General features: G+C 49.5%; 1 protein-coding gene across 1 annotated transcript in view; it reads left to right on the top strand.

The window, feature by feature from the left end:
* LOC121557170 (teneurin-2-like) overlaps positions 1 to 16,763 on the top strand; it is a 156,632-nt gene extending 139,869 nt beyond the window's left edge. Inside the window, exons 4-6 of the mRNA XM_045212572.1 lie at positions 13,153 to 13,278; positions 16,121 to 16,324; positions 16,759 to 16,763. Of these exons, the coding sequence (XP_045068507.1) occupies positions 13,153 to 13,278; positions 16,121 to 16,324; positions 16,759 to 16,763 (335 nt within the window). The remainder of the gene's footprint in view (positions 1 to 13,152; positions 13,279 to 16,120; positions 16,325 to 16,758) is intronic.

Below are 16,763 nucleotides of genomic sequence, written 5' to 3'. Positions count from 1 at the left end.
TCCGCTGTTGTGCCTGGTGTTGTCGAAAAGGTGTGTGCGCACAACACTTCCTCATTAGATTGCTTCGGTGAAGCCGGTAATTACATTGGTTTATTCCATTTCGTATAAGAAGTACTGAAAATATGAATGTCTACTATAGTCAGTGACTGCAGTAATCATTATTCATGTTGTGTATTGTGGAAATGTGTGTCTATTTGTGTTTGATTTGATTTGATTTGATTATTTTTTTTACCGGTCTTTGAAAAACCTACTTGTTTATTAGGGTTTGATGGTTTAGCCCGTTTTGAGTTTGACAAGTTCAAGGTATAAATCCGGGGTATTCAAATCTCACCCTACCAGGTCCAGACTACTGCTGCCTTTCTGTTCTTTCTACCTGATAATGAATTGCACCCACTTGGTGTCCCAGGTCTAAATCAGTCCATGATTAGAGGGGAGTAATAAAAACTGGCTTCAAGCTCCAGATTTGAGTTTGAGGGGTATAAAGCCGTCCTCTAGGCTTCACATAATGCACTATATACACATCTAAACATCTACAGTGCTTTCAGAATGTATTCAGACCCACATTTTGTTATGTTACAGCCTTATTCTAAAATTGATTAAATTGTTTTTTTTCTCATCAGTCTACACACAATAGACCATAATGACAAAGCAAAAACAGGTTTTTAGAAATGTTTGCTAATTTATATATTTTTTTCAGACCCTGTACTCAGTACTTTGTTGAAGCACCTTTGGCAGCGATTACAGCATCAAGTCTTCTTGAGTATGACACTATAATAATAATAATAATAATAATAATAATAATATAATAATATAATAATAATATGCCATTTAGCAGACGCTTTTATCCAAAGGGACTTACAGTCATGCGTGCATACATTTTTGTGTATGGGTGGTCCCGGGGATCGAACCGACTACCTTGGCGTTACAAGCGCCGTGCTCTACCAGCTGAGCTACAGAGGACCACACTACCAGCTTGGCACACCTGTATTTGGGGAGTTTCTTCCATTCTTCTCTGCAGATCCTCTCAAGCTCTGTCAGGTTGGATGGGGAGCATTGCTGCAGAGCTATTTTCAGGTCTCTCCAGAGATGTTCGATCGGGTTCAAGTCTGGGCTCTGACTGATCCACTCAAGGACATTCAGAGACTTGTCCTGAAGCCACTCCTGTATTGTCTTGGCTGTGTGCTTAGGGTCGTTGTCCTGTTGGAAGGTGAACCTTCGCCCCAGTCTGAGGTCCTGAGTGCTCTGGAGCAGGTTTTCATCAAGGATCTCTCTATACTTTGCTCCGTTCATCTTTGCCTCGATCCTGACTAGTCTCCCAGTCCCTGCCGCTGAAAAATATCCCCTGACGTGACACTTGGCATTCAGGCCAAAGTGTTCAATCTTGGTTTCATCAGACCAGAGAATCTTGTTTCTCGTGGTCTGAGAGTCTTTAGGTGCCTTTTGGCAAACTCGAAGCGGGCTGTCATGTGCCTTTTACTGAGGAGTGGCTTCCGTCTGGCCACTCTACCATAAAGGCCTGATTGGTGGAGTGCTGCAGAGATGGTTGTCCTACTGGAAGGTTCTCCCATCTCCACAGAGGAACTCTAGAGCTCTGTCAGAGTGACCATCGGGTTCTTGGTCACCTCCCTGAACAAGGCCCTTCTCCCCCGATTGCTCAGTTTGGCCGGGCGGCAGCTCTAGGAAGAGTCTTGGTGGATCCAAACTCCATTTAAGAATGATGGAGGCCACTGTGTTCTTGGGGACCTTCAATGCTGCAGAAATTTTTTCGTACCCTTCCCCAGATCTGTGCCTTGACACAATCCTGTCTCGGAGCTCTACGGACAATTCCTTCGACCTCATGGCTTGGTTTTTGCTCTGACATACACTGCCTTTCTAAATCATGTCCAATCAATTGAATTTACAAAATTTACCATGTGTGGACTCCAATCAAATTGTAGAAACATCTCAAGGATGATCAATGGAAACAGGATGGACCTGAGCTCAATTTCGAGTCTCATAGCAAAGGGTCTGAATAGTTATGTAAACAAGGTATTTCTGTTTTTAATTTTTTATACATTTGCAAAAATTTCTAAAAACCTGTTTTCACTTCATCATTATGGGGTATTGTGTGTAGATTTTAATCAATTTTTGCAAATGTATAAAAAAGGGAGGGGGAGAGGAGGAGGGGGAGGGAGGGGGGAGAGGAGGAGGGGGAGGGAGGGAGGGAGGGGGGAGAGGAGGAGGAGGGAGGGAGGTAAGGAGGGGGGAGAGGAGGAGGGGGAGGGAGGGAGGGAGGGGGCGCAGTGGTCTAAGGCACTGCATCACAGTGCTAGCTGTGCCACTAGAGATCCTGGTTCGAATCCAGGCTCTGTCGTAGCCGGCCGCGACCGGGAGACCCATGGAGCGGCGCACAATTGTCCCAGCATCGTCCAGGGTAGGGGAGGGAATGGCCGGCAGGGATGTAGCTCAGTTGGTAGAGCATGGCGTTTGTAACGCCAGGGTTGTGGATTCGATTCCCACGGGGGGCCAGTATGAAAAAATGAAAAAATAATAATGTATGCACTCATTAACTATAAGCTCTGGATAAGAGCGTCTGCTAAATGACTAAAATGTAAATGTAAATGAGAAGGGTGATGATCTTTAAACATGTTCCAGAGAGCAGAGTGGTAAAGACACACACACATACACACACCCACACCAGTCAGAGGACAGAGTCACTAACACTCTCAGTCTGCCGCAAGGTCAGCCTCTCCTCTTTCTCACACACATGCATTAGCGCCTAGTTTCTGGTCTGTCTGTCCTTATGAAGGTTACTTGATGACTCAGTGTGATTGGCTGTCCAAACAATGGACAAGAGAGACTAGAGAGACAAGAGATACTAGAGAGACAAGAGGGACAAGTGAGACAAGAGAGACTGGAGATCCTACAGAGACAGGAGAGACTAGAGAGACTAGAGAGACTAACTCATCTCCTTATTTTGCCCTCTTCCTCTCTTCCCTCTCTTATCCTCTCTTTCCTCTCTTCTCTGTCTTCCCTCTCTTCTCTCTCTTCTCTCTCTTCCCTTTCTTCCCTCTCTTCCCTCTCTTCTCTCTCTTCTCTCTCTTCCCTCTTCCCTCTCTTCCCTCTCTTCTCCTCTCTTCCCTCTCTTCTCTCTCTTCCCTCTCTTCCCTCTCTTCCCTCTCTTCCCTCTCTTCTCTCTCTTCTCTCTCTTCCCTCTCTTCTCTCTCTTCCCTCTCTTCTCTCTCTTCCCTCTCTTCTCTCTCTTCCCTCTCTTCCCTCTCTTCTCTCTCTTCCCTCTCTTCTCTCTCCTCCCTCTCTTCCCTCTCTTCTCTCTCTTCCCTCTCTTCCCTCTCTTCCCTCTCTTCTCTCTCTTCCCTCTCTTCTCTCTCTTCCCTCTCTTCTCTCTCTTCCCTCTCCTCCCTTCTCTCTCTTCCCTCTCTTTTCTCTCTTCCCTCTCTTCGCTCTCTTCCCTCTCTTTGCTCTCTTCCCTCTCTTCTCTCTCTTCTCTCTCTCTTCTCTCTCTTCTCTCTCTTCCCTCTCTTCTCTCTCCTCTCTCTTCTTTCTCTTCTCTCTCTCCTCTCTCTCCTTTCTCTTCTCTCTTCTCTCTCTTCTATCTCTTCCCTCTTCCCTCTTTTCTCTCTTTCCTCTTCCCTCTTTTCTCTCTCTTCTCGCCCTTCCCTCTCTTCCCTCTCCTCCCTCTCTTCCCTCTCTTCTCTCTCTTCTCTCTCTTCCCTCTCTTCCCTCTTCTCTCTCCTCACTCTCTTCCCTCTCTTCTCTCTCTTTCCTCTCTTCTCTCTCTTTCCTCTCTTCTCTCTCTTTTCTCTCTGCTCTCTCTGCTCTCTCTTCTCTCTCTTCTGACTCTTCTGCCTTCTGCCACAATAAAATAGCACAATAAATAACAATAACGAGGCTATATACAGGAATAGCGGTACCGAGTCAGTGTGCTGGGGTATGAGGTAGTTGGGGTGATTGATTCCTCTGTGTGTGTGTCTTCTTTCTCTATTCTACCTCTTCTCCTGTCTTCCATCTCCTCTTTGCTCCTCCTCATGCTTACTCTCTTCTTTCCTGTCTTTCCTCTTCTCTCTCTTCTCTCTCCACCTCCCCAGGGAGATATTCTGTCCGTTCCTTATCCTTCTGAAAAGGAATCATAGAAAACCCATTTACCCCAGGCTCCATCCTCCCCCTTCTCCCCCTCTCTTCCTTTCCTATTTCCCTCCTTCCCTTTCTCATTTTCCCCCTCTCATTTTCCCCCTCTCTCATTTTCTCTATCCCTATCTCCCATTCATCCCTCTATCCTTCTCTCTTCTCCCTCTCCCCATCCCTCTCTCCCTCTCTCTTCTCCCTCTCCCCATCCCTCTCCCCCTCTCTTCTCCCTCTCCCCATCCCTCTCTCCATCTCTCTTCTCCCTCTCCCCATCCTTCTCTCCCCTCTCTTTCTCCCTCTCCCCATCCCTCTCTCCCTCTCTCCCTCTCTCTTCTCCCTCTCCCCATCCCCCTCTCCCTCTATCTTCTCCCTCTCCCCATCCCTCTCTCCCTCTCTCTTCTCCCTCTCCCCATCCCTCTCTCCCTCTCTCTTCTCCCTCTCCCCATCCCTCTCTCCCTCTCTCCCCCTCTCTCTTCTCCCCTCTCCCCATCCCTCTCCCCCTCTCTTCTCCCTCTCCCCATCCCTCTCTCCCTCTCTCTTCTCCCTCTCCCCCATCCTTCTCTCCCCCCTCTCTTCTCCCTCTCCCCATCCCTCTCTCCCTCTCTCCCTCTCTCTTCTCCCTCTCCCCATCCCCCTCTCCCTCTCTCTTCTCCCTCTCCCCATCCCTCTCTCCCACTCTCTTCTCCCTCTCCCCATCCCTCTCTCACCCTCTCTTCTCCCTCTCCCCATCCCTCTCTCCCTCTCTCCCTCTCTCTTCTCCTTCTCCCCATCCTTCTCTCCCTCTCTCTTCTCCCTCTCCCCATCCCTCTCTCCCTCTCTCTTCTCCCTCTCCCCATCCCTCTCTCCCTCTCTCTTCTCCCTCTCCCCATCCTTCTCTCCCTCTCTCTTCTCCCTCTCCCATCCCTCTCTCCCTCTCTCTTCTCCCTCTCCCCATCCTTCTCTCCCTCTCTCTTCTCCTCTCTCCCCATCCCTCTCTCCCTCTCTCTCTCTCCCTCTCCCCATCCCTCTCTCCCTCTCTCTTCTCCCTCTCCCCATCCTTCTCTCCCCCTCTCTTCTCCCTCTCCCCATCCCTCTCTCCCTCTCTCCCTCTCTCTTCTCCCTCTCCCCATCCCCCTCTCCCTCTCTCTTCTCCCTCTCCCTCTCCCCATCCCTCTCTCCCTCTCTCCCTCTCTCTTCTCCCTCTCCCCATCCTTCTCTCCCTCTCTCTTCTCCCTCTCCCCCATCCTTCTCTCACCCTCTCTTCTCCCTCTCCCCATCCCTCTCTCCCTCTCTCTTCTCCTTCTCCCCATCCTTCTCTCCCTCTCTCTTCTCCCTCTCCCCATCCCTCTCTCCCTCTCTCTTCTCCCTCTCCCCATCCCTCTCTCCCTCTCTCTTCTCCCTCTCCCCATCCTTCTCTCCCTCTCTCTTCTCCCTCTCCCCATCCCTCTCTCCCTCTCTCTTCTCCCTCTCCCCATCCTTCTCTCCCTCTCTCTTCTCCCTCTCCCCATCCCTCTCTCCCTCTCTCTTCTCCCTCTCCCCATCCCTCTCTCCCCCTCTCTTCTCCCTCTCCCCATCCCTCTCTCCCTCTCTCCCTCTCTCTTCTCCCTCTCCCCATCCCCCTCTCCCTCTCTCTTCTCCCTCTCCCTCTCCCCCATCCCTCTCTCCCTCTCTCTTCTCCCTCTCCCCATCCCTCTCTCCCTCTCTCTTCTCCCTCTCCCCATCCCTCTCTCCCTCTCTCTTCTCCCTCTCCCCATCCTTCTCTCCCCCTCTCTTCTCCCTCTCCCCATCCCTCTCTCCCTCTCTCCCTCTCTCTTCTCCCTCTCCCCATCCCCCTCTCCCTCTCTCTTCTCCCTCTCCCCATCCCTCTCTCACCCTCTCTTCTCCCTCTCCCCATCCCTCTCTCCCTCTCTCTTCTCCTTCTCCCCATCCTTCTCTCCCTCTCTCTTCTCCCTCTCCCCATCCCTCTCTCCCTCTCTCTTCTCCCTCTCCCCATCCCTCTCTCCCTCTCTCTTCTCCCTCTCCCCATCCTTCTCTCCCTCTCTCTTCTCCCTCTCCCATCCCTCTCTCCCTCTCTCTTCTCCCTCTCCCCATCCTTCTCTCCTTCTCTCTTCTCCCTCTCCCCATCCCTCTCTCCCTCTCTCTTCTCCCTCTCCCCCATCCCTCTCTCCCTCTCTCTTCTCCCTCTCCCCATCCTTCTCTCCCCCTCTCTTCTCCCTCTCCCCTCCCTCTCTCCCTCTCTCCCTCTCTCTTCTCCCTCTCCCCATCCCCCCTCTCCCTCTCTCTTCTCCCTCTCCCTCTCCCCATCCCTCTCTCCCTCTCTCCCTCTCTCTTCTCCCTCTCCCCATCCCTCTCTCCCTCTCTCTTCTCCCTCTCCCCATCCTTCTCTCCCTCTCTCTTCTCCCTCTCCCCCATCCTTCTCTCCCTCTCTCTTCTCCCTCTCCCCATCCCTCTCTCCCTCTCTCTTCTCCCTCTCCCCATCACTCTCCTTCCTCTCTTTCTCCTCTTCTCACCTTATTCTTCTCTGTTTCCTTTTTCATCTCTCTCTCCTTCTCCTTCCCTGTCTCTTTCCCTTATTCCTTCTCCCTTTCCCTCTCTCTTTCCCTCCTTCTCTCTCCACATCCATCCTTCTCTCTCTCCTTTTACTTCCCCTATCTGAGGATCACACATGTTCCAGAGCTGTCTTAGATGTGGTGTTCAGCAGGTAGGGTAACATGGTGATACCAGGGTGTTGCCACGGACCACTTTGCCACTGTGAATTAAACATGAAGATGACATAAACCCCCACTGATCTATTTTTAATCAAACACTCTGCCTCGTTAGGCCTGCCTCTCTGATCCACCGTGTATGTGCGTGTGTGTGTGTGTGTGTGTGTGTGTGTGTGTGTGTGTGTGTGTGTGTGTGCATGTGTGTGTGTGTGTGTGCACGTGTGTGTAAAATTGTTCCCTATTTTTAAGAAACCTTTTGTGTCAGGCTTTACTGCAGTGTAGGAAAGGACCAAGAGTGCCATCTATAGGCCAGGGATTCAACTACACTCACTCACAGATACACATACACATACACACATACACATGCATACACATACACATACACATACACATACACATACACATACACATACACATACACATACACATACACATACACATACACATACACATACACATACACATACACACAGGAGAGGGAAGATGATGAAGGGACCAGAGAAAGAAAGAACAAGAGAATGAGAGTGAGAGAGGTTATTTCTGTAGAAATGCCTGTTCTTTCTCTCTAGCTCTCTCTTTCTCTTTCTCTCTCTCTCTCTCTCTCTCTCTCTCTCTCTCTCTCTCTCTCTCTCTCTCTCTCTCTCTCTCTCTCTCTCTCGCTCTCTCTTTCTCTCTTTGGCTCTCTCTCTCGGCGGTGGGGTGACAAATAAAAGAGCTGACAGTGGAGGCCACGTAGCACCCGCGGTGTCAGCACTTTCCTTTGACCAGGACCGAGGGAGGGACGGAGGGTAGGAGCGGGGGAGACGGAGGGAGTAAGATTCACCCTTGAGGGACAACCCCTAAACCTTACACTTATCCTTTCACCCCTCTATTAGCTTTGTCTGTCTCCCTTTTCCCTCTCTCTCTCTCTCTCTCTCTCTCTCTCTCTCTCTCTCTCTCTCTCTCTCTCTCTCTCTCTCTCTCTCTCTCTCTCGCTCGCTCTCTCTGTCTCTCTCTAAATTGAATTCAAAGGGGCTTTATTGGCATGGGAAATATACACTACATGACCAAAGGTATGTGGACACCTGCTTGTCAAACATCTCATTCCAAAATCATGGGCATTAATATGGAGTTGGTCCCCCCTTTGCTGCTATAACAGCCCACTCTTCTGGGAAGGCTTTCCACTAGATGTTGGAACATTGCTGCAGGGACTTGCTTCCATTCAGCCACAAGAGCATTAGTGAGGTTGGGCACTGATTAGGCCTGGCTCGCAGTTGGCGTTCCAATTAATCCCAAAGGTGTTCGATGGGGTTGAGGTCAGAGGTCAGGGCTCTCTGCAGGCCAGTCAAGTTCTTCCACACTGATCTCGACAAACCATTTCTGTATGGACCTTGCTTTGTGCACGGGGGCATTGTCATGCTGAAACAGGAAAGGGCCTTCCCCAAACTGTTGTCACAAAGTTGGAAGCACAGAATTGTCTAGAATGTCATTGTATGCTGTAGCGTTAAGATGTCCCTTCATTGGAACTAAGGGGCCTAGCCCGAACCATGAAAAACAGCCCCAGACCATTATTCCTCCTCCACCAAACTTTACAGTTGGCACTTTGTATTGGAGCAGGTAGTGTTCTCCTGGCATCCGCCAAACCCAGATTCATCCGTCGGACTGCCAGATGCTGAAGTGTGATTCATCACTCCAAGGAACGCGTTTCCACTGCTCCAGAGTCCAATGGCGGCGAGCTTTACACCACTTTTGTGGCCTACCACTTCGCGGCTGAGCCGTTGTTGCTCCTAGACGTTTCCACTTCACAATAACAGCACTTACAGTTGACCGGGCAGCTCTAGCAGGGCAGAAATGTAACGAACTGACTTTTTAGAAAGGTGGTATCCTATGACAGTGCCATGTTGAAAGTCACTGAGCTCTTCAGTATATGTTTACAAAGCAAGTGAAATAAACAATAAACAAAAACAGACACAAAACAACATCAACAAAAAACAAGTCAGTTTTAACAGTAAATATTGCACTCAAAAAGGTTTCAAAAATATAAAGACATTTCAAGTGTTAAATTAGCAGCTATGTGTTTTAGCAACGTGCAAATAGTTGTAGTACAAATAGTAGGGGAAGATAAATTCACAGATAAATATTGGTGTTATTTACAATGTTGTTTGTGCTCCACTGGTTGCCCTTTTCTCATGGCAACAGGCCACAAATCTTGGAGATATGGGAGTTTATCAATGTTTTATTTGTTTTAAAATTTGTTGTGGGTCTGTGGTATCTGTGGGATTAGGATTAGGGTTAGAATTAGGGTTAGGAGTCAGGGTTAGGTTTAGTTTTAGGGTTAGGGGTTAAGGTTAGGGTTAAGGTTAGGTTAAAGTTAGGGAAAATATAATTTTGAATGAGAATCAATTGTTTGGTCCCCACAAGGATAGCACAACAAACGTGTGTGTGTGTGTGTGAGACACTGTCTCTTATAACCAAAAAAAACAGTAATATCTTATGTTTCACCGAGTCGTGGCTGAACGAGGACATGGATAATATACAGTTGGCTGGGTTTTCTGTGCATCAGCAAGACAGAACAGCAACCACCGGTAAGACGAGGGGTGGCAAAGCGTCCATACAGGACTAAGATTGAATCCTACTCCACTGGCTCTGACGCTCGTCGGATGTGGCAGGGCTTGCAAACTAATCCGAATTACAAAGGGAAACCCAGCCGTGAGTTGCCAAGTGACACGAGCCTACCAGACGAGTTATATGACTTCTATGCTCGCTTCGAGGTAAGCAACACTGAACCATGCATGAGAGCACCAGCTGTTCCGGACGACTGTGTGGTCATGCTCTCCGTAGCTGATGTGAGTAAGACCTTTAAACAGATCAACATTCACAAAACCACAGGGCCGGACCAATTACTCAGAGCATGCGCTGACCAACTGGCAAGTGTCTTCACTGACATTTTCAACCTCTCCCTGACCGAGTCTGTATTACCTACATGTTTCAAGCAGTCCACCATAGTCCCTGTGGCCAAGAACGCCAAGGTAACCTGCATGAGTGACTACTGCACCGTAGCACTCATGTCTGCAGCCATGAAGTGCTTTAAAAGGCTGGTCATGGCTCACATCAACACCATCATCCCAGAAATCCTAGACCCACTACAATTCGCATACTGCCCCAACAGATCCACAGATGACGCAATCGCTATTGCACTCCACACTACCCTTTCCCACCTGGACAAAAGGAACACCTACGTGAGAATGCTGTTCGCTGACTACAGCTCAGCATTCAACACCATAGTGCCCTCAAGCTCATTACTAAGCTAATGACCCTGGTACTAAACACCTCCCTGGATCCTGACTTGCTATGGCCCACCGGTGTGAGGGTAAGCAACAACACACCTGCCCACCTATCCTCAACATGGGGCCCCTCATGGGTGCATGTAGTCCCCTCCTGTACTCCGGGGCGGTAGCTTGTGTTAAGCGTTGTGCCAGTAACCAAAGGTTGCTGGTTCTAATCCCTGAGCCAACTAGGTAAAAATCTGTCGATGTGCCCTTGAGCAAGGCACTTAACCCTATTCTCTTAATCGCTCTGATAACGTCTGCTAAATACCTAACATTATTTTTTAAAAATATAATAATAATATCCCCTGTTCACCCATACTGTGTGGCCGGGCACGACTCCACACCATCTTGTTTGCAGGCGACACAACAGTGGTAGGCCTGATCACCGACAATGATGAGACAGCCTATAAGGAGGAGGTCAGAGACCTGGAAGTGTGGTGCCAGGACAACAACCTCACCGTGAGCAAGACAAAGGAGCTGATTGTGGACTAAAGGAAAAGGAGGGCCGAGTACGCCCCCATTCACATCGACAGGGTTGTAGTGGAGCGGGTCGAGAGCTTCAAGTTCCTTGGTGTCCACATCACTAACAAACTATCATGGTCCAAACACACCAAGACAGTCGTAATCGGCACGACAAGCCTATTCTCCCTCAGGAGACTAAAAGATTTGGCATGGGTCCTCAGATCCTCAAAAAGTTCTACGCTGCACCATCGAGAGCATCCTTACTGGTTGCATCACCGCTTGGTATGGCAACTGCTCGGCATCCAACTGCAAGGTGCTACAGAGGGTAGTGCGTATGGCCCAGTACATCACTGGGGCCAAGCTTCTTGTCATCCAGGACCTCTATACCAGGCGGTGTCAGAGGAAGGCCCTAAAATTGTCCAAGACTCCAGCCACCCAAGTCATAGACTTTTCTCTCTGCTACCACACGGCAAGCTGTACCGGATTTCCAAGTGTAGGTCCAAAAGGCTTGTTAACAGCTTCTACCCCAAGCCATAAGTGTAACAAGGTGAGTAGGACGGAGCCAGGTGCACGAGGTGTAAATCATAGAATAGGGTTTATTAGGCCAATACAGCAGTCCACAGCAATGTGTAAACCAAATACAGTGCGACTTAAATGCGTTCTGGGAACACAAAAACACACGGGTGAATATCCCAGCGATAAAAGTAACATAATGCTCAACCCGAGCTAGCGACACCTCCACATGAACATAACACACAAAGAGCATGGGGAGCAGAGGGAATAATTATACAGAGACTGATGAGGGGATATGTACCAGGTGTGTGTGAAAAACAAGACAAAACAAATGATATAGAGAGTGGCAGTGGCTAGAAAGCCGGTGACGACAAACACCGAAGCCTACCCAAACAAGGATATGAGGCAGCTTCAGAGGGAGGCGGGACAATAAGACTGCTAAACAGTTAATCAAATGGCTACCCAGACTATTTATTTATTTATTTTTAAATGTAGCAAATATTTTCTAACTTGAAAAAAACTCTGCATTGCTGGGTAAGGGCTTGTAAGTAAGCATTTCACTGTAAGGTCAACACCTGTTGTATTCGGAGCATGTGACAAATACAATTTGAAAGGGATGAGATGTGCAGAATGAATCTAATCATCCTATCCTGGTGGTGAATACATGAACAGATCACTCTGTGAGGATGGAACAGGTAGTGAGGATGGGACAGGTAGTGAGGATGGGACTGGTAGTGAGGATGGGACAGGTAGTGAGGATGGACAGGTAGTGAGGATGGAACAGGTAGTGAGGATGGGACAGGTAGTGAGGATGGAACAGGTAGTGAGGATGGGACAGGTAGTGAGGATGGGACAGTTACTGAGGATGGGACAGTTAGTGAGGATGGGACAGGTAGTGAGGATGGAACAGGTAGTGAGGATGGAACAGGTAGTGAGGATGGAACAGGTAGTGAGGATGGGACAGGTAGTGAGGATGGGACAGGTAGTGAGGATGGGACAGTTACTGAGGATGGGACAGTTAGTGAGGATGGGACAGGTACTCAGGATGGACAGATATCATACTGTGATGGGTTGTGGTACGTTATGGTACAGTTGTGGGATGGGACAGTTAGTGAGGATGGGACAGGTAGTGAGGATGGAACGGTAGTGAGGATGGGACAGGTATTGAGGATGGAACAGGTAGTGAGGATGGGACAGGTAGTCAATACACACATAATGATACATGCCTATAGTGGTCAACACATCCTTCGACCGCACGTGACCATACTCCTACCATGAACACGGAGCACCTGGTAGCACTGTCCACACACACACACACACACACACTGACACAAACCCTCAGACTGCTTGGGTGAATGGACAATAACGGATAACAATATGAATCAGCAACGCCTGTACCCTTCCCAAATCTGTGTAACACTGAAATGCTTCCCTTGTCTGTTTATTTCTTCTGAACTTCAATTAATTGATTTCAGTTACTCTTTCTTCCTTTGTGAGAAAGTTGCTTGGCAGGGACTTAAAAGAACGAGGGTAAAAACAAAAAGAAAAGCTACAACTCAACCACCAGCACAATAACACAACAGAACAGGGAGAGAGAGAGAGAGAGAGAGAGAGGGGGCGGAGGGGGGTTTTCTTTTCATCTGTCACTTGCTCACTGTGAGCTTGTGCCAAGACTTCCAAACAGAGACTTGTATCCTGTCTGGGGAGGGAGGGAGGGAGGGAGGGAGGGAGGGAGAGTTGAATGAGGGAGGAAAATACCAGGGGTAAAAGAAAATATCCTATTATAAAATTGTATATAAATAAAAAATTATAAAAATATAAAAAAATAAATTGTAAAGTGGTTGTCCCACTGGCTATCATAAGGTGAATGCACCAATTTGTAAGACGCTCTGGATAAGAGCGTCTGCTAAATGACGTAAATGTAAATGTAAATGTATTATTTTCTAATCTCTTCTAGGTCATTACGATCTGTACAATTTCTATCTGCCTGAAAATTAAATAACAAATACTTCTCCCCCCTCCTCCCCTCCCTCTCTCTGCCCCTCTCCTCCCCCTCCCTCCAGCCATTAACCTGTTGGGTCTGACATGGCAACTGCAGCCCTCTGAAGGCCCTGTGTTGAACAAAGGTCTGAGTACTGCAGGTCTACCTGTCAACAGTGATGTGGCCACACTGCCCTCTGGAGGCAGAGGTGAGAACTATAACACTATAGCACCCACAACACACCTGCCTGCCCCGGCCCTGGCACTAGAACAAGGCTGTATTCTTCTTCTAGCATTGTACTGTAGTTCTACTGGGCGGACATAGCCCAGTAGATATCAGAACTAATTTTCGAAGAATGCAAACTTTCAATGTTTTAATGGTTTTGCTATGTGATTACTGCTTACTGACATTGTGATTATCCTCTTCTCCCTCTCCTCTCCTCTCTTCAACTCTCTTTTCTCTCTCTCTCCCTCTCTCTCCCTCTCTCTCCCTCTCCTCTCCTCTCCTCTCTTCATTCTCTCTCCTCACTCTCCCTCCTCTCCTCTCCTCTCCTCTCCCTCTCCTCTCCTCTCCCTCCTCTCCCTCCTCTCCTCTCCTCTCCTCTCTCTTTCTCTCTCTCCCTCTCTCTCCCTCTCCCTTCTCCTCTCCTCTCTTCAATTCTCCTCTCTCCTCCCCTCTCCTCTCCTCTCCTCTCCTCTCCTCTCCTCTCCTCTCCTCTCCTCTCCTCTCTCTTTTCTCTCTCTCCCTCTCTCTCCCTCTCCTCTCCTCTTCAATTCTCTTTTCTCTCTCTCTCCCTCTCTCTCCCTCTCTCTCCCTCTCCTCTCCTCTCCTCTCTTCAATTCTCTCTCCTCAACTCTCCTCTCCTCTCCTCTCCCTCTCCTCTCCTCTCCTCTCCTCTCCTCTCTCTTCTCTCTCTCTCCCTCTCTCTCCCTCTCCTCTCCTCTCCTCTCTTCAATTCTCGCTCTCTCCTCTCCTCTCCTCTCCTCTCCTCTCCTCTCCTCTCCTCTCCTCTCCTCTCCTCTCCTCTCCTCTCCTCTCCTTTCCCTTCCTCTCCTCTCCTCTCTCTCTTTTCTCTCTCCCTCTCTCTCCCTCCTCTTTTTCTCTCTCTCTCCCTCTCTCTCCCTCTCTCTCCCTCTCCTCTCCTCTCCTCTCTTCAATTATCTCTCCTCAACTCTCCTCTCCTCTCCTCTCCTCTCCTCTCCTCTCCTCTCCTCTCCTCTCCTCTCTCTTTTCTCTCTCTCCCTCTCTCTCCCTCTCCTCTCCTCTCCTCTCTTCAATTCTCCTCTCTCCTCTCCTCTCCCCTCTCCTCTCCTCTCCTCTCCTCTCCTCTCCTCTCCTCTCCTATCCTCTCCTCTCCTCTCCTCTCTTTTCTCTCTCTCCCTCTCTCTCCCTCTCTTTTCTCTCTCTCTCCCTCTCTCTCCCTCTCTCTCCCTCTCCTCTCCTCTCTTCAATTCTCCTCTCCTCTCCTCTCCTCTCCTCTCCTCTCCTCTTCTCTTCTCCCTCTCCTCTCCTCTCTTCAACTCTCTTTTCTCTCTCTCTCCCTCTCTCTCCTCTCTCTCCCTCTCTTCTCTCTCTCCTCTCTATTCTCTCTCCTCTACTCTCCTCTCCTCTCCTCCCTCCTTCTCTCTCCTCTCCTCTCCTCTCCTCTCCTCTCCTCTCCTCTCCTCTCCTCTCCTCTCCTCTCCTCTCATCTCCTCTCCTCTCTCTTTTCTCTCTCTCCCTCTCTCTCCCTCTCCTCTCCTCTCCTCTCTTCAATTCTCGCTCTTCCTCTCTCTCCTCTCCTCTCCTCTCCTCCCTCTCCTCTCCCTCCTCTCCCTCTCCTCTCCTCTCCTCTCCTCTCCTCTCCCTCTCCTTCTCCTCTCCTCTCCTTTTCTCTCTCTCCTCTCTCTCTCCCTCTCTTTTCTCTCTCTCTCCCTCTCTCTCCCTCTCTTTCCCCCTCTCTCCCTCTCTCTCCCTCCTCTCCCCTCTCCCCTCCTCTCTTCTTCTCCTCTCCTCTCCTCTCCTCTCCTCTCCTCTCCTCTCCTCTCCTCTCCTCTCCTCTCATCTCCTCTCCTCTCCTCTCCTCTCTCTTCTCTCTCTCCCTCTCTCTCCCTCTCCTCTCCTCTCCCTCTCTTCATCTCTCTTCCTCCTCTCCTCTCCTCTCCTCTCTCTTCTCCTCTCCTCTCCTCTCCTCTCCTCTCCTCTCCTCTCCTCTCCTCTCTCTCTCTCCTCTCCTCTCCCTCTCCTCTCCTTCCTCTCCCTCTCCCTCTCTCTCTCTCTCTCTCCCTCTCCCTCTCTCTCTCCTCTCCCTCTCCTCTCTCCTCTCACTCTCTCCTCTCTCTCCTCTCCTCTCCTCTCCTCTCTCTCCTCTCCTCCTCTCCTCTCCTCTCCTCTCCTCTCTCCTCTCCTCTCCTCTCCCCTCTCCTCTCTCTTCTTTCTCCTCTCCTCCTCCTCTCTCCTCTCTCTCCCTCTCTCCTCTCTTCTTATTCTCTCTCTCTCCCTCTCCTCTCTCCTCTTCTCTCTCCTCTCCTCTCCTCTCCTCTCCTCTCTTCTCCTCCTCTCCTCTCCTCTTCTTTTCTCTCTCTCCCTCTCTCTCCCTCTCCTCTCCTCTCTCTCTTCAATTCTCCCTCTCTCCTCTCCTCTCCTCTCCTCTCCTCTCCTCTCTATCCTCTCCTCTCCTCTCTTTTCTCTCTCTCCCTCTCTCTCCCTCTCTCTTCTCTCTCTCTCCCTCTCTCTCCCTCTCTCTCCCTCTCCCTCTCCTCTCCTCTCTTCTTCTCCTCTCCCTCTCCTCTCCCTCTCCTCTCCTCTCCCTCTCCTCTCCTCTCCTCTCCCTCTCCTCTCTCTTTTCTCTCTCTCCCTCTCTCTCCCTCTCCTCTCCTCTTCAATTCTCAATCTCTCTCTCTCCTCTCCTCTCCTCTCCTCTCCTCTCCTCTCCTCTCCTCTCCTCTCCTCTCCTCTCCTCTCCTCTCCTCTCCTCTCCTCTCCTCTCCTCTCTCTTTTCTCGCTCTCTCCCTCTCCTCTCCTCTCCTCTCTCTTTTATCTCTCTCTCCCTCTCCTCTCCTCTCCCGTAGCACCATGGCCAGGTTCTAACAGCAGTATAGACAGTGGGGATGTGGAGGTGGGGAGGAGGGTGAGTCAGGAGATTCCTCCAGGGGTGTTCTGGAGGTCTCTGCTTCACCTGGCCCAGCCACAGTTCCTCAAGTTCAACATCTCCCTGGGGAAAGATCTCTTTTGGGGTTCTACATCCCTGAGGGCCTGCCCCCTCACACGCACAGGTAGACTGTCATAACACACACTTAGACATATACAGGGCCTGTCCCCCTCACACGCACAGGTAGACTGTCATAACACACACCTGGGTTGGGGTCAATTTGAATTGAAGGCAGTCAAGTTCAGGAAGTGATTTGAATTGAAAATTGAATTGAAAATAAAAAAAACATGGAGAAACTGTAATAAATAGCTAGAAGTCGTTGAAAATATAGGATTTTTCGTTTGTTATTGAATTGGAATTTCAGATTACTTCCTGAATTGACACACACCAATACACACACACACCAATACACACACAACACACACATACTGTATGCACCACATACACAGTTACACAAAACTGGACTGCACACACACTTACAGTATATATACACTTATGGAATTGAAATGACTTCCTGGTTTGAGCTTCCTGAAAGTGTTATTGTCTCCCCTCCCGCAGTATGA

The sequence above is a fragment of the Coregonus clupeaformis genome, unplaced genomic scaffold, assembly GCF_020615455.1.
Source record: "Coregonus clupeaformis isolate EN_2021a unplaced genomic scaffold, ASM2061545v1 scaf0026, whole genome shotgun sequence".
NCBI lineage: Eukaryota > Metazoa > Chordata > Actinopteri > Salmoniformes > Salmonidae > Coregonus > Coregonus clupeaformis.
The sequence above is the reverse complement of the archived record's forward strand: the minus strand, read 5'-3'. Positions and strand labels throughout refer to the sequence as shown.